The sequence below is a fragment of the Zootoca vivipara genome, chromosome 11 (genome assembly GCF_963506605.1).
Source record: "Zootoca vivipara chromosome 11, rZooViv1.1, whole genome shotgun sequence".
Taxonomy (NCBI): Eukaryota; Metazoa; Chordata; class Lepidosauria; order Squamata; family Lacertidae; genus Zootoca; species Zootoca vivipara.
Window position 1 is genome coordinate 26,667,450 of NC_083286.1, and position 18,551 is coordinate 26,686,000.

The 18,551-nt window shown below is 43.3% G+C and overlaps 1 protein-coding gene across 1 annotated transcript in view; it reads left to right on the forward strand.

Annotated features, from left to right (window-relative positions):
- Positions 1-2,330: 2,330 nt before the first annotated feature.
- The window catches only part of LIX1 (limb and CNS expressed 1), a 37,241-nt gene continuing 21,020 nt past the window's right edge, over positions 2,331-18,551 (forward strand). Inside the window, exons 1-2 of the mRNA XM_035100019.2 lie at positions 2,331-2,667; positions 14,166-14,329. Of these exons, the coding sequence (XP_034955910.1) occupies positions 2,559-2,667; positions 14,166-14,329 (273 nt within the window). The 5' untranslated portion in view covers positions 2,331-2,558. The remainder of the gene's footprint in view (positions 2,668-14,165; positions 14,330-18,551) is intronic.

Consider the following 18,551-nt stretch of genomic DNA (forward strand, 5'->3'; position numbering starts at 1 on the left):
TGTAAACCTCCATATACATTACTGGAGAACAAATTTCAAATTCGGAGGCAGTTAAAGCAATTTTCTCAGGTCCAAACCATTAGCGTAGGTCAGTTCATTTTAGCAGGGACTGGTCACATTATTTCTTTGAATAGTATCTGCATCAACTGTGCTGTCTGTGTGCTCCTCGCTTACTCAGAAGTCCTACTGAGTTGAACCAGACTTACCTCAGAATTATGTGTGCATGGGATTTCAGCCTTAGAACAGAAGTAGAAACTTTCCTCATAACAATATGCGAACTAACAGTAATAGTTCACAAAACACTGCAAATGGGTGAAATCACATTCATGGAAGTAGGTTTTCCAGCATTATATTAAAGCAAACGTTTCGAATTTGATCCACCCCCTAACTACGCCTTTTCACTTCTCTACAATAATGGGTGACATCCAAATAAGACACACAGACTCGTTTTTTTAGTCTGAGTATGACTAATATTGGATCTTGTCCAATGTTGTCGTAACGTTATGAAGAAATCCCAGGGCTAACATCTGGCCCTGTACCCATAAAAAATGGTGGAAGTGCTTAAAGAGCACCTGATATTGAGGAAGGAGAATACATGCTGGTAAATCCTAATAGCTTAACATTAGATGGTACCAACAAGAGCCACTGGTGTTACAGAGCAAGAAAGGGATTTATAAATTCATGCATGCTGTTTTTTATTGTAAGATTAATGCCTTGCAGTTACCAGGACTGACACCAGGCTGGGTGCAGGGGCTGCCGGCTGCCCTTTAGAGGATTGCGCACGCCACCCTTGTCCCCCCATTTCTGAAATGAATATAGTCATGACTGCTTTTCTGGGTGGCCCTGCCCTTCCTTGACAACTCCGCTTAGAATGTGTCCTGCTCAACTATTTTTGAAGGAAAACAGGCTCTTTGATCCTCTGTGCTCCTTTTAATCAAACCTATTTACTGCTTTAAAGCCAATATGGGGTCCCATATTAGGGTGACCATTTATATATCATCACAAGAGAGAACACAAATTGTTGTGAATTGGGCACCATGGCTTTGGTCTTGCATACCTGAAGGACCATCTCCACCTCCATTGTTCAGCCCAGACACTGAGGTCCAGCGCCAAGGGCCTTCTGGTGGTTCCCTCATTGCAAGAAGTGAGGTTGCAGGGGACCAGGAAGAGGGCCTTTTCAATATTGGCGTCCGCCCTGTGGAATGCTCTCCCATAAGATTTCAAGGAAATAAAACAACTGCCTAACTTTTAGAGGACATCTGAAGGCAGCCCTGTATAGGGGAGTTTTAAAATTTGGTGTCTTAGTGTTTTAATTGGTTGGACGCTGCCCAGAGTCTCTGTGGTAACCCAGCCAGATGGGTGGCATGAAAACTATTATTATTATTATTACTACTACTACCACTACTACCTGATAATGTAGAGGTGTAAACTTAGAAACAATTCCTATAATTTAAATAGAATACAGTCATACCTCATGTTGCGTCCACTGTAGGTTGCGTCTTTTCGGGTTATGGACACACCAAACCCAGAAGTCCCGGAACGGGTTACTTCTGGGTTCAGCGCATCCGTAACTTGTGAGCATGAGCAGAAGCGTTAAATTGCGCTCTGCGGATGCGCAGAAGTGCCGAATTGCATCGCGCACGTGCGCAGACGCAGCTATTTAGGATGTAGCCTTTTCAGGTTGCGAACGGGCCTCCGGAACGGATGCCATTCGCAACCAGAGGTACCACTGTACATCTTATCTGACTGGGGCAGACTCTCCACAGGTGACCTGAGTGTCTGCTCAGTCTGTTCCACAAGGACTAGCCATTTATGTGAAACCTTCCCGCCGCAGCAGTACCTATTTATCTACTTGCACTGGCGTGCTTTTGAACTGCTAGGTTGACAGGAGCTGGGACAAAGCAACGGGAGCTCACCCCATCACAGGGATTCGAACCGCCAACCTTCTGATTGGCAAGCCCAAGAGGCTCAGTGGTTTAGACCCCAGCGCCACCCACGTCCCTATTGTGAAACTTTGAGGCTCCTACTCTCCCGTCTTTATCTTTAAATAGAACTTTGACCATCAAAAAAAGGGTTGTCCTCAGACAGCCCTTCAAGCAATACTTAAAGAAAGACATCATCGAGCTATCCCATATTAATCTTCTCATTTCCCTTTCCCTCAATTATTATTATTTTTTTAAACAGTGGGGGTGAATTCTTATGAAGTCAGCAGAAAGTCCAACACTGTCTGCTTCAGCAGCTTCAGTCAATGTCAGGATGAAGAGAGGAATGTCTTTCGCATGCTTTGCTTCTCCAGCTAGCCAGTAGGTGGGTGTGTTTAACAGAGGAAAAAAGCAAGGAGGAAGGAGCCTGTCAACCAGCCTCCCCAGCTAATTAGCTCAGCCTACAACAAAGATAAGCCAGTTGGGGAGGAGGACCCCCTGAAGGGTCTTTTGAATCTGGGCAATGTCTGATTGGCAGATGCGGAGGGAGATTCTTTGGTAATCCAGTTCATCAATGAGCTGCATAAATTCAGGACAGGGCTGGAAGAATTCAGGCATGTGGTGGACACTTTGTGGATGCAGTCTGCAAGAAGGCAGCCCAAAATGGACAGAACCTTGGAATCTCTACAGCATATAATCTCCCAAGTCCTGCCTCACAGAGACCCTGCACTTGCATTTAAAGACTGTAAGTACCAAAACAAAGTTCCTGGACTTTGCATTTGACTCAGACAGAAACCTGTAACAGGGGTGTTGTATAGATCAGCCCATCAAATGCTCTGCTCTGTGTGTGTGTGTGATGTTTATCAATATTTTTTTTTTCTGCAAGAGTTAGTGCTGCGATTCTCACTGGCATGGGAGTAAGCCCAAAGGAACTCAGTGGGTCTTACTACTGAGTAGATATGTCTAGGGTGTGTAGCAGTAAAACTCGGGGGGGGGGGTTGAGTACTATATTTGCAATCACAGAATAATGTACTATACGTACACACTTCAAATCCCAGAAGAGTCTGATTATATGCTTAATAAAGTTTTGCCTGAAAACATGCTAAACTGTTTACCGTTTACAGTTGTACCTATATACTAAGATTTACATATGTTCTTTCATCGTAACTCACGTGCTATTTATTTGTAGGGATAATGCTAGTTGCAAGTCACATGCACACTTCAAACTGCATCTGAAAACAATCCTATTTATAAATACTGAGCCTGTTTGTTCAATAGAATTTGTATCAAAGTCTCTTAAATTAAGTTCCAAGAAGTTCTCAGTGTCTCAGGCTGCAATCCTGTACGCACTTGACTGCAGGTAAGCACTGAGTGGGACTTACTTTTGAGGAGACATGCATACAATTGCATTATAAAACAGCTTCGATTTGCTGCCTCAACATTAAGCAGAGACTGCTTACTTTCTAGTTAAAGCTTCGTTTATGGCTCCCTCTGTGATCTCTGTAGGACAGAGGACAGAATTATATGTTAATTCATATAAGAGAGGGCATCAGAAGGCAACCCAAAATCTCTTGATTCTGTGCTTGGAAGAGAAAATTCTTATATATTAAAGAGGAAACCAACTTGAAAATTCCCCAAAATTTACCATGACGAATCAGACTAATAATAATGTAGTCTCACCTTCTCCATCACCATGTTTTTTTTGTTCAGTTCGTTGCTTTTTCATAATTTGTGAAAACTGTCAATTGTAATATTAGTCTTAATTACTCAGTCACATTGTAGAAAAATCACTCGGCTGCCTTTGTTGGGCAACATTTCACAGAGAAAGTTTATTATTATCTATATTACACTCTGTGGCACTATGGGGGAGACACTCTTCGAAAGTATCTGCTTAATTTCTTTGTCAGGAGCTATGGTAAGAGTTAGCAACTTCCTCAGCCCTTTGCGTTCTTTCAAAAGGAGCATGGGATGAATGGTTTTAAATAAGCAGCTGGCGAGAGAGGGAAGTTGTGTATCAGTTATTCCATACATAGTTTGACAGAAATCAAGAGTTAGACAGATAAACACAAATACAGCTCCTGAGGCCACCCAGAAGGAAAACTCAGTGCCATTGCATCAGTCCCACGTTAAGCAGCAGTTAACAAACCTTGTGGAGGCAGATACATCCCACAAGCACAAAGGATTTGATCTAGAAAAGGTGGGGAACTTCCCCCCCCTCCCATTGTGGCAGATTCCTGAAGATCATCTGACAAGGTTTTGATTGAAAATGTATGTACTGGCCTCTCAGACAAAGTTATTGTGACCACCCACAGATCTGTGGGCTGGAAGAATGGCTACAATAAAGAAAGAAAAGCATATGGGGCTGGAATACCATTTTCAATGGAATCTTATCACAAAGTGGGGTTAACCATTAAAAAAATTAGTTCTTCCACTAGAATATATTGAATATATTGCATCCTGTTAACAGACTTTAGCCAGCTGAATGCTATCAGTCCCCCTTAATGTAGAAGAGGATGAACCTTCAGTAAATCAGTGTTTCAGAAGCCTTACTTTCAATATAAGTGTCTGCCATGGGTTTGTAGGGTCTTGGTTTTTTACATTAATTTGCTGTTCTTTTCTGTGTTGTCTTTAATGGTTTTATGGCTGTGCTTATTATATTTTCTACATCACCTTGAGAAATGTATATTAGCAGTAGCAGTAGTAGTAGTATTTATACATATATTATGTTATTTATTTAGAAGAGTTCTATTCCCCCTATTATCTACATGAGTCCCAAAGGCTGCTTATATTTCTCTTTCACTTTCCCAGCAGTTTCAGTATATAAGGTCCTATATGGATTAAATCCTTGTCCCTACAATTGTGGTATTTGCCAGCCCTTTGCTTTCCCAAACTGTTCCCCCCTCCCCCCCCCTCCCCCGGAGTCATTCTTACCAGTATTCAAACTTGAAACGGAGGTTTATGTAAAATCACATACGCACAACAAGTTTCATGGCACTATCTTAATGATCAGGGCAGACGTATCATATGCTGCTTTTCTGCATATTTCTTGCCCCTTTGAAAATGTATGTGGAAGTCAAACTGAGTTTCGTAGAGTCATGGAGTTTATAAGGACACAGAGGATCATCTAGTACGTTGCAGGAATATGCAGCTGCCTGTCCCATATGAGGATCAAACCTGCAACCTTGGCGATATCACCACCACACTATAAGCAAGACTGAACTTGAAATGCCAAATTCTGTCCTGAACAAGCTAATATTTGAACTTAAAATACACTGAATACATATACCAGATGCCGTTTCAGTATCAATGTTTAAGGGAGATATGTTGTTACAAACAGGAAACCAGATGAGAAGCCTTACTTTGCCTGGTCAATAGCATTTTCTAGCTCCATAAGACAGAGGGAAACAATTTGTGAGTTCTATTCATATCACCACTGAAGACCAGATATTATTAGGTTGTTATGTTATCCTAATCACCTGGGAATAAGTCCCTTTGATAGTCATGGAACTAATTCCAAGTACACTTTGTGCAGTGGGATTGCTCTGTAAATCTCTTAAAGTAGAAACAGAGAACCTGTGTCCCTCCAGATCTTGTTGGACTACAATTCCCATCATCCCTGACCTGCTACCTGAGGCTCATGGAAGCTGGAATCCAACGACAACTGGCGATCACAGTTCCCAATCCCAGCCATAAAGGAAGCAAGCAGCACATTGTTATACAGTGGTACCTCGGTTTATGAACACAATTGGTTCCGGAAGTCTGTTCATAAACTGAAGCGTTCATAAACTGAAGCGAACTTTTCCATTGAAAGTAATGGAAAGTGGATTAATCCGTTCCAGATGGTCTGCAGAGTACTTAAACTGAAGCGTTCATAAACTGAAGCGAACTTTCCCATTGAAAGTAATGGAAAGTGGATTAATCCGTTCCAGACGGGTCCGCGGAGTACTTAAACTGAAGCGTTCATAAACTGAAGCATGGGTGTAATTGGTTCCGGAAGTCTGTTCATAAACTGAAGCGTTCATAAACTGAAGCGAACTTTCTCATTGAAAGTAATGGAAAATGAATTAATCCGTTCCAGATGGGTCCAAGGTGTTCATAAACCGAAAATTCATAAACCGAGGTGTTCATAAACCGAGGTTCCACTGTACTATTTTAAAAAGAAAGATAACACCGCAGTTACATGATCTGACCACCAAGGACCTCATGGCCAAGCCTTGTTCAGTGCTGCAGCATTACAGATATGACATGAGCACCCTTAGACAATAGTAAAAGGGAAGATTGATTCTGGGGAATCTCAAAGGACTTGGGGTTCTATGCAACTCAGTTCTACTCAGAGTAAACCCATTGAAATTAATGGACCTAAATTAGTAGTGCCCATCAATTTCAGTGGGAAGGGGCTCTCAACTGGTGTTTTATGGCAAGTGTGTTCTGCACTATATAGTTGTCATAATAATAATGGTGGGTTTATTCTGCTTTGTTACTTCCGTGATGGTTCCCCAATGCTACCATATTATTGCTGGCTGGAAGACCACAGCACAACAAAAGCAGGACCTATATATATATATATATATATATATATATATATATATATATATATATATATATATATATTGTGTGTGTGTGTGTGTGTGTGTGTGTGTGTGTGCCCAGAACATTTGGTGGTATGAAAATTTAATTGGATTTCAGCAAGAAGCTACAGGATATGCACCAATTGGGAGGTACAAAAAAGTATGGAATGCAGGGTTGTGTGTGACCGCCCTGATAGCATCATGAGCATAAATCATCATGAGTGAGCAATAAAAAAGGACATCTGCAGGGGCATTGCCTAGCACTGGATACAGCCCTTAGCTTATTTTCATCATGAAGCGGTTATACGATCAGCCCTTTACAATCTTTGCATTTTTCTGAATTATTTGAGACAATTGCTTTGGAGATGAGAGAGGAAATGCATAATACAATTGATGAGCAGTTCCTTCATTTTTTACAAAAAAAGGAGGGGCAGCTAAAATGTACTGCATATTTAATATCACAAAACCAGGCCAGATTAGGTAAAAAGGGGCAAGTGTGGAACACTAACCTGCCCCCTGCAAGGGCTCACAGAAGCAAGGAAATAGTCCTTCAAGCAGCAAGAGGCCCAAAACATTGCTCAGAAAGCCCTTTCAGAGGCCTGAACCAGCTACAGACCAGATCCATTTGTCACAGGGAGGTGGGACACATGGACAGAGTGCTCCTTCAGTGTTTTAAGCTATTCGTGCTTATGTGTTACGGTCGACTCAAGTTGTTCCAAGGTCAGCCAGAGGTAACTGAATTAAAAACAGGTTAGAAACCTACAGATTCGTGAACTCTCCATTCAAAGGCTATTTCAATTTCTCAGTGGTTTGGCTTTCTGCAAACTGAAAGGGAATTATGCCTTACAATAATTCCAGGTCTACCCTTGTTTGTAGGCCAATTACATAATCTGTAAAAACCACAAACAAATCTCTGTGGCCTCGTCAAATGGCAGTCTGATGACCACAGTCTTTATGGATTTTTCTAGAATAAGCATGGCCACCATCATTCTTCATATTTATTGTTTTATTAATCATCTTGGGATCAGAACAGTACTTGAAATGCACAAATGAGAGCGCCTGGGCCAATTTCAGGACACATGAAACTCCTTTTTCAGGGGTCCTAATGCTAGTTTTGAAATTGTCTTTGGCAAGAGGCCTGCACAGGCAGGGAGCCAAGACCCCCTTCTGAAATAACATGATCCTCAAGGCCACCACCAGGAGACCTCACGCTGATGCTCAACAGCTACACCAAGGATCTAGGAATAAATCACTGATAACTGCCTCAAGCTGAGGACAGTGGAAAAGCTTCAGGACCTCAACTCAAGTCCTCCAGAGAGGGGAAGCCAGGAAAGTAGAAACATAAGTGGATTATTCAGAAATCAGTTTAGAGGCAATGAGTGGAGCAAGGCTGGAAAACCTGTGGTTCTTCAGAAGTTGTTGGACTTCAACTCCCATCAGCCCCAGTCAGCATGGTAAATGGCCAGGAATGTTGGGAGTTGTTGTTCAGCAACATCCTGAGACACAGGTTCTCCATCCCAGAAGAAAAGTCTGGCCCTCATTTGACTGCCTTCATTAATCAGCAATCTCACGCGACTCTTTCAGCTGTTCTAGTGGTACTAATATTCTTATTGGGGCTAGAACTTATCTGATGAAACAGTACTATACTCTAAGCCAGTGTTTCCCAAACTTGGGTCTTCAGCTAATTTTGGACTACAATTCCCACCATCCTTGACCACTGGTCTTGATAGCTAGGGATGATGGGAGTTGTAGTCCAAAAACACCTGGAGATCTAAGTTTGGGAATCTCTGCTCCAAGCTCAGGATGACTATGCATCCACTTCCTTTGTCTTCGAGGAGCAAATTAGACATGTAAGCAGCAGGTGTGTGTTTCAGGATTGAATCCATATTGATATATAGCAGGGATATGGAACCTGTCATCTTCCAGTATTCGTTGGGCTGCAGTGCCCATCATCCCTGGCCATTGGGAATGCTGACTGCTGATGATGGAAGCTAGAGTCCAGCAACAGCTGGAAGGGTACAGATTTCCCATTCCTGCTGTAAAGGGATGAGAGGAGAGGTGTAAAGCACACTAGACCAGTAGGGAGATGCTGAATGGTAGATAAATAGGTACCGCTGCAGTGGGAAGGTAAACAGCATTTCCGTATGCTGCTCTGGTTCGCCAGAAGCGGCTTAGTCATGCTGGCCACATGACCTGGAAGCTGTATGCCGGCTCCCTTGGCCAATAATGCGAGGTGAGCGCCGCAACCCCAGAGTCGGTCACGACTGGACCTAATGGTCAGGAGTCCCTTTACCTTTACCTTACTGTTTTATAGCAACTGAACACTACACCCAGTTCTGATACACAGGTTCACGGTAGTCCTCTTCAAAGACACCTGAGGACTCCAGGAGTCATCCACAGAGTGCTCAGGATTTATCTCTTGCAAAACGCTGGTGTGGCTAAGAGATTGACCTGTGAACTGTGGAGTGCCTTGTTCATATTTCATCTCGCGAAGATGGGAAGGGTGTGCCTTGGGATGGAACTAAGCAAGAATGGTTTGGAAATGAAGTGAGGGATTTGATGATGGAAGATGAGAATATGACCAGAGATGATTCAGACAAATGGAAGGTTGTACTCTTCTAATGAACACACAGATGAGAAATTTTAGGTTGTGGTGAATAAGAATCTTTTGCGTAAGTAGCAGTTCTCTCTCTCTCTCTCTCTCTCTCTCTCTCTCTCTCTCTCTCTCTCTCTCTCTCTCTCTCTCTCTCCCCCATGTTGTTGTTTAGTCGTGTCCGACGCTTCGTGACCCCATGGACCATAGCACGCCAGGCACTCCTGTCTTCCACTGCCTCCCGCAGTTTGGTCAAACTCATGTTTGTAGCTTCAAGAACACTGTCCAGCCATCTCATCCTCTGTCGTCCCCTTCTCCTTGTGCCCTCCATCTTTCCCATTCTCTCCCATATGATACAGTAATACCATGGAGACTGAGGCAATCTGAGGCAATTTATGACAGTGGTTATGGCCCCAAGGCCCACATACGCAAGTTTGTCCAGACCCTCCACCAAAAAATTGCTTTGTATATTTGTAGCTTCAGGCTTACACTACTTAAAGCTGAGGATCAAGCACACTGAGGCACCTGTGTTTACAGTACCTCATAGCCCTTGGACTTGTGCTCACTGAAGATAATGAACTGTCCCATAATGATATGCAGATCAGCATGGTGGTGCCGGCCCCCTGCATCTTTGGGAGTTCCTGGGACCCCAGTATCAAGTAGGAGCCCACTACTGGCCCGTCTTGGGCACCCCCTACCCCTTGAGTTCTTCCTCCTCCTCTTCATCTTGTCCCAGTGCTCTGATCAGCACTGGTCAACTGGTCTAGTTGCCATTAACATTTCCCACAATGCCCCTGGCGTACTGTTGCTCCAAGGCATGTGGGAAGTTGAACTGGTAGCTTAGACCCTGCTGCCCTATGTTGCACTCCCTGTTAACCACCAGATAAGCCCAACAGGAGCCAACAAGCGGGGACAGGACCCAACCGAGTCCCTTGAAGCTTGGAGACATATCAATGACAGATTAGCCCAACTTATGGTCTTAGCAGTATGAGGGAGTTATAGGTATGTGCACATTTTACAGCATTTTGATTTATAAAATGCAACATGGCAACCAAATTTATATTATATCTCTTACATCCATGTAACATAACTATTTCAGCCCCATGGCATTGCTCTTTCTCATCCTACACATTTAAACAATCTGCATGTATCAAACTGAGCCCAACTTTTACAGCTTCAGTCGAGGTGTGTGTTAAATTATAGTCCCTAATGGGAGGCAGCTGTAAGAAGGTGTGCCTATAAGTTATGGTATTTGTTTAAATGATATGGTTTTTCTGATTATGTGTCATAGATTGATTGAGGAAATAGAAGACAATTTTAGTAGCCTTGCGACAAAAAAAATAGTCCTTTACGTAAAAAAAGAAATACAACTTAAAAAACCCAAATATGAAATGTATATTTCTCTGCAGTCAAATGGTTATTTAATAATAGTCTGACAAGTTAGTTAAAACAACTCTTCTTCTGAAAGCCCTTTTAAAGTATAAAACTGACTAAGCAGGAAATACTTACCGTGTGTGTTCTTTATAAACGGGTCATTTGTGACAATGAAATATTCCCAGGCTTATGGCTCTGTTCCACATTGCTAGTAAGATTGCAAAACCTCTGCTTGGATAATCCTCTTCTAAAATAAAAGGCACTGCTAGTTCTTTGGGCACTGTGTGTCCTGTTTATTGCAATCTTGGCATGATACATTCTTGTTTTAGTGCCTTCCTTCGTAACTATCTATTGCTCAAAAGCTGAGATTGTTTTTTTAAATCAAGAAATACAAAGGTTCTTTGTATGGAGCTGATCCTGTTAGTAGGGAGGGGAGCATTCATGGTGGACCATTTCCTATGCCCTGTTGGCTCGTGATCACCTCCCCACCTCTTCCTTTTTCCATTTTTTAAAAACAAAACATTTCCTATTGACACACATTTGTAGGTGGGTGCAGGAGATTAAGTCTCCATACATTCAAAGCACACAGATGGCTTCTCCCACCAAAGAATCCTGGGAACTGTAGTTCATCCCTCACAGAGCTGCAGTTGCCATCACCTTTAACAAACTACGGTTCCTAGGATTCCTTGGGGGAAGCCCTGTGCTTTAAATGTGGGTGGATGTGGCCCAACTACACAAGCCACCTTTTAAAGAGCAAGCAGAAGGATTTCTCTGATTTTAGTGCTGTGGTGTTTCACGCCAAGACTGGATATAATAGATACCCAGAGCTGACATAGGACATCAAAAAGTTTGGTCTCCATCCTCTTCCCTGCTGAGTTCAGGACAATCCTGAGACTAAGGTGGGGGCGGGGAGGAAGTTGACAGACAGTGGATGGGTTAGAAGCAGTAGTATTTTTCTAGAAAAAGGTGCCGGAATTCACCATGACCCTTGTTCTCTTATAATGGAGAGGTGCCGGAGGCGAGTTCCGGCTGACAAAAGCGCTGGTTAGAAGAAGACAGGCAGGTGATGGCTGGATGTGGGCAGCCTCCATAGACCAGCCTCTACTGCACAAACTTGTTGCCTAGCTAGAAACAGACTCACAGCATAGACGTGCTCTGGCCCTCAGCCATTCTCTTTGCCCATGCTTCCATTTTACTTCCTTCGTTGTTACATAGGGATCATGCCATGGGTAACCTATGCACATCCTTTGTATAATAATTTGATATCACCACCACAATTCCTGTCACACTCATAGTTTAAGATGGCTGAGGTTTAACAAACCTAAGTATCAGCTTTCCCTTAATGGCTTTTAAATGGAATTGTTACGAGACCTGTGTGCATATGTATGTGTGCCCATATTAGGGAAAGAGGAGTGATGGATGTAAATCTGGGCGCGGTGCTGTTTTAACAGACCTGATCTAAAAATCTAAACTGGTTTTGGTTTGGTTTGGTGGGGTTCCCCCCCCCGTATCAGATTTAATTCTTTAAGGCATGTTACCAGTTCTGATATTATCAGAAGTCAAAGTTTGGGGGGGGGGAGAGAATAAGGAAACAATATCAGAGGAAGCCTTTGGTGAATGTAAAAGCAACAGGTCACCTATCATGCTTCAATCTACAAGATTGCTTTGATGACTTTCAGAGATCAACAGCAAGTAGCAGAGCACATTAAATAAGCATTTAATAAAGTCTGCCGGTCTCAAGGGAGGAATACAACTTTAATTTGGAAAAACAATTCATTTCTTTGTGGCTTGGGTTTTCACCTTTGTTCAGTTTGTGTCAAAGCTTAATTCTACCATCACAGATTGAGATAACCATCTGTTTTCTATTTTCAGTTTTGGTTTAATTGGGGAAAGGGGTCTCCATGACCTTCTGAAAGGTCGCTCAAAGCAGTTTTTATCATTCCTATTATTTTACAGAGCCATTATATTTTCCACTTAGATCATCCATAGAAGTCCTTGAGTGAGAGACCAACCCAATATTAACATTCTATGATTCTCATAGAAAGCAGCTTTTCAGTATAGCTGGTCTGTTAAAAAAAAGAAAAGCATTTCTAGAGTGCCAATCACTACTTTGGAGGAAGACGCAAAATAAAGGCTCTTATTGAGCCTTTTCTGCAAAAAAAAGAATTATAATGAGAGCCAGTGTGGTGTAGTGGTTAAGAGCGGTAGACTCGTAATCTGGGGAATTGGGTTTGCATCTCTGCTCCTCCACATGCAGCTGCTGGGTGACCTTGGGCTAGTCACACTTATCTGAAGTCTCTCAGCCCCCCTCACCTCACAGAGTGTTTGTTGTGGAGGAGGAAATGAAAGGAGAATGTTAGTCGCTTTGAGACTCCTTAGGGTAGTGATAAAGCGGGATATGAAATCCAAACTCCTCCTCTCCTTCTAATGCTAGATTTATTGGTTTTCAACAGCATCTAGGGACCTAATTCTCCACCAGTAGTTTCACATGCTACATTTTTCACCAACATTTCATCTCAGCCATTTGCCAGAGGCAAGCCATCACATTTGTGCCACAGATTTACATAGACTTTAGTCAATGTATTGTTACATGCCATGCCCCAATCTCTGAGTGGTGTGAGATTTTAGGAGGTTTCCAGGCACTCACCCAGGGTCTGTGTTTCCTTTTGGAAATGAGGCACAGTGGAGACTGCAGGGTATTTACGATATATGGTTTATTTACACACATATATACAATCTGAGCCTACGATGGAAGTATCAACAGCATTAGCACCCCAAGAGGGTCTTGCTTCTCCCATAAGTGCAGTCTAGGATTCAAACAGACATCAAACATTGTGCTCTGCCTGCTGCTCTGTCACATAACTCCAGGCTCCCTACTCCAAGCTTCTGGCTAACATTGCTTCTCCCTCTCTATTCTAAACTCTGGCTTTATCTGTTGAAGGAGGGGCCCCACTCATTTGCTGCTGAATTCACACATGTATGGGGAAATAAAGCCACTTCTCTCCCCAACCCAATTCCATGAAAAATCACTTGAGATGGACAGTGGTGTTCGACCCATTGGCTCTACCCCAACCATCACATCCTCGGGTCTCCCTGTCCCACTGACGACATGTTGGGAGCATGTTGGTGCACGTTTCCAGGTCATGAAGAGAGCCTATACATGTTTATCAGGTTTACCCATTCCGTGTATTTCTCCAACACATGGCTAGCATGGGAATGGGGCCAGGACAACATGGGTGAGATCAATGACTGGTTTCTATCACTCATGCTATTATATATATGTGATGTATGTTTTTAACACCTGAACAAGGCTAGGCAGGATTGCAGTACTGCTTCTCTTCAAACAGAAGGGAGACCAGGAAGGGAGGCTGGGCTGTGTATTTAAGGGAGCAATGCATTGTTAGTTCATTAACCATGAAGCCAACACAAAGCGGTCATTTGTGTCTAGTCTTGGTCAGTCAAAATCTATGACCTTTTCAGTTTGTGGATTAGGTCATCAGACTTCAGCCTTGGAAAACAATGAATTTATTTTACATTTAAATTTAATCTGTGGCTTCCTTTGCAGATTTCTTTCCCATGCCAACATCCATGTAAAGTTATAAAAGATAGGCATCATTTTTTAATGCAGGGCTGTAGTTTCATTCCCATGCAGATAGAGATATATAGAATATGGGTTATTGCTAATGGATTGTTTCTCTGTTTTGGCAGTGAACGTTGTAGCAATGCTTCAGGAATTCTGGGAGAGCAAACAGAAACAGAGAGGTGTGTTTTCAAGCGAAGGCACTGTGGTCTACGAGTCACTAAATTCTCCTGGGCCTCCGTTTGTGAGTTATGTTACCCTGCCTGGAGGAAGCTGCTTTGGTAACTTTCAGGTAAGAATATACGCTGAAGCATTTTAATGAAAAAGGACTCTGCTGCAAGAAATTCGGCCTGCCATCATGACAATCCCTCTCTCTGTCATAACACTAGAACTTTGGGTCAACCAATGATGTTGGTTTGGAACCAAAGGAAGTTTTTCTTCACACCATGTACACGTCCAGATTATGTCTGGGCATATGGGCCAGTTTTGCTATGCTGCTTCTTATTTGAGCATTTGTGACTTATTTCTACCTTGATTCTTGAATCCAACACATGGGAAGGATCGGGGCGAAGGAGGCAGAGTGGCCTGCATGGCCCCTCCACCGACATTTCAGGAACCTTCTGTCAAGAGATACATCAGTGGGACAAAACAAGAGTATACTATAGATAATGATGCATCTCTAAAACAATTTCCAACCCTTTTAAAATTTCTTATCTGTCTCCATTCTGAATTACTGTGTGTCCTGATCCCCTGGCCTACCTGGAAGATGGTGTGCCAAGAAGATGTCCCAAGTCCAGAAGCCAATTCACACAAGCCAAGTCCAGGAAACACAGTTTGGGGTCAGTCCAAGTAAGCCAAGATAGGAGTTCAGTAGTCAGGGTACAGTCTAGAGTCAATCTCGAAGTAGAAACCCATGAAGGTCCAAGGAGAATCCCAGGCGAGGTCCCTCAACATGGGCAGTTGAGCAGATACAGTACCTCAGCTCTGCTTCCTTCTTATCCTGTGTCTGATGATTGCAGCATCTGGGCTTGATAGGGCATCTGACCCTCACCTGCTCTCAGCTTGCCCCAGCTGAGGAATCACATGCCTCCTTCCCTGTCTGGCCAACTGGTGGACTAGGCTGCAGCCCCTGGCCTGCCGCCACTTCCTGGATTGCCCTGCCCACTGTTCCCTATATCTTAGGACCGGCTATGTTCGTGGGGACAGGGTCCTCTCTGACTCTAGTGAGGGGTCCCGCTACTCGGATTCCTGTGCCCTAGCCCCTGCTTCCTCATCATCCTCTGTCACCTGTGAGTATTTTCTACTGAGGTCCAGCGCCGAGGGCCTTCTGGCGGTTCCCTCACTATGAGAAGCAAGGTTACAGGGAACCAGGTAGAGGGCCTTCTCGGCAATGGAGACCACCGTGTGGAACGCCCTCCCATCAGATGTCAAGGAAATAAACAACTATCTGACTTTTAGGCAGCCCTATTTAGGGATGTTTTTAATGTTTGATGTTTTCTTGTGATTTTTAATATCCTGTTGGAAGCCACCCAGAGTGGCTGGGGAGGCCTGGCCAGATGGGCGGGGTATAATAAATTATTATTATTATTATTACTACAACCTCTCCTTCCCCATCTCCACCTTGCTCCCGTGTGACCCATTCCGAGCTGCACTGCTCACCAGGATCCTTCCCCCCCCCCGGGATTCTCTGCCAGTTCATGACACCGTGTTACTGTATATTGGGAGCAACAAGAATTCTACATTCTATTTCAAGAAAAATCCCACTCTTACAAACAACAGAAAACTCTTAACAAGAGAAGTCCCCTTTTGAAATCTGTTACTCATTCTAGGCATTCTGTAGGTTGTTTTAAATATTTTTTTTACCTGGAATATTTATAAACTGTTATAACATAATGAAATACCATAGTGGTGTACAAAGCAATAAAAATAGAACAGATAAAATAGTTCTGAAATCAGATCCTGCCCACCCTTCTGAGAAAACCTGTAGAAAGTTTTCAGCGTCTGAGGAAATGTACCGGGAGGCAGTGTCAAGAGTCTGTCTAACTTCAGTGGCTGGTGTGCATAGGAAGCTCTCAGAAATGCAGTGAACAGACTTACTTCAAACTGGATAGAATTTCTTGAACTTGCAATGTATTTCTAAATGCTTGTAGTGAGACTGGCCTGCCAAAGTTATTTTTTCCTCTATTTTACTTCTTAAAATATTATGTGAGAGAGATTTTGTGGTTAAATGTGGTGTGGTGAATTTGCTGTATGCTTTTTATAAAAACATCTTACTATCTTATATGCCATCATCGCTGCATAATAGTTCTCTTTGGTTTGCTGTCATTTCCGAATACGTCAATACACCATCATTTCTGTTACTCATTTCACATAAATGTCTCCCTTGTGCATTACAAAAGAGCTTATAATGCACTTTTAATGCTGTTTGTGCATATGGGTCATCCATTATGTTTAGCCTCAGTTATCAATACTTGCACATCAATACCAACTTAGCTCTAGTTGTGGTAGCTGTCCGAGAGAACATTGGGCAAGTTCCATAGGATTGAGCCCATCTTCTCTTTGGACGGGTCTCTCAAAAGGTCTTGTATATTGATCCCTCCCAGAAGATCGTCAAAAGGGAGCAGATGGGTCTACAGTAATTGCAGAGAGGAATTTCCAAAGAGTAGAGAATCAAGCACTGGAAATGTCTAATACAGATTCCAAATGAATTGTCCCGAACCCCTGGCAGAAAGTCAGTATTTCAAGTCCAAAGTCCAAGTCCAGGGGTCAAGCCACACAAGTCCAAAGGTCAGGAAACAGTCCAGCGTCAATCCAAGTAGCCAAGTCTGAAGCCCAGCAGTCAGAATACAGTCCAGAGTCAAACTCAAACCCAGGCATGTATCCAAGCCAAGATCCATCAACATGGGCAGTTGAGGAGACACAGCACCTCAGCTCTGCTTCCCTTTGGTACTTTGCATGCGGTTTGCAGCATCTGGGCTGGATGAGGCAGGTGACCCTCACCTGTTCTGAGCCTACTCCAGCTGAGGAATCACACCCCTCCTCCCAGAGCTAGAGAGCCCCACTTAGCCAGCTAGGGAGCTGGGCTGTGGGCCCTTGCCTGCCTCAGCCTCCTAGAGCACCACTCCCGCTGCTCCATATACCTCAGAGCCTGCCATGTCCATGGGAACAGGGGCCCCTCTGGCTCTGCAGATAGGTTCTTCTGCTCTGGTTCCTGTGCATTGACTCCCATCCCCTTGCCATCTTCCATCACCCTTTGAGTACTTACTTCCCCATCCCCTGCTTGCCCTGGTACATCCCATTCCTGGCTACATCCCTTGCCGGGATCCTCTTCCTGCTCCTCATCATACTGCCAGTTCATGGCAATACTGGTGGGGGTGGGGCGGGCGATGGATGATGTCTCTGGGTTTCCACCAAGCCTGTGATTTTGTATGTGTAAGACGGGAGTTTTTAGTAGAAGAGACAGCTGAAGTGCTTAACTTTGTTAAGTTAATGGCACTAGCTGAGCCTGCTGTGCATCCTTCTTCATATCTGAAGAGCTGGTTACATATGGATGTGTTGTCATGACAACAGCTGGCTGGTGGTGCTCTTTCAGGAAGGGATAGGCCTCTCCTCCATCTCCTTGCTGGAGGCTGTGTCATAGAACAGCAACAAGCCAGGAACTAGTCTTGTCTAGACCGCTCTGGAGCTGGAAGCTGGTTAGACACAGAAGCTGGACTTGCTCTCTGTGCTGAAAGCGCAGGAGCCCCTGAAGTCTCTTACAGCTTGGAATCTGGGATGCATGCAACGATACTTTACCTGAGAGGCATGCTTCCCATCCATAAAATTCTGGTAAGTTTAATGACTCGACTCTATAAGATAGCTTAAGAAAGTTCACAGAACAAAAGTGCACAATCAACCAACTACCATATTTGTCTGGTTCTTTAGCCTACTAGTCATGAACCCCATCTGGTTTCTTCTAGAATAGAGAATAAAATACCTTTAAACTTATTATTTGCTTTGGTTGAGATATTGGCATCTTTTTCAATTTGTCCATTGCTCAGCGATGTGTTTGTGGCTAAATGTCAGTATTAAGCGGTGAGCAATTTTAATTTTGCAGAAATTTAATGGATTTTTCACAGGCAGGTAAGAAGCTGAGCTGCCCACCCCCACCCCGGCCAGGGAATAATGCAATCCTCTGGCCTACAGGAATGCTTAGTGCTTGTGAAGTGTGCATCAATATTTCCATATTTTCCTGATGTCATTTGTATCAGGATGTCACAAGTACAGCCATTCATGAAAACAGTACTTTACTTTCCAGTTGCAGCAAAGCAGGGCAACTTGAGGCCTATCTGATAAATTTCTGGCTCCCCTTTTGTTGAACTCTGATGTCAACCCACTCATAACGCTAGCAGATGTTTTTGCTTTTCTTACCAATAGGAATGTCACTGCCCAACTATTCATTTAAATATAGTGAAATAGGTTTAATACATTTTTAATTAACAACAAATGAATCCATATAACTTTTTTAAAGGTAT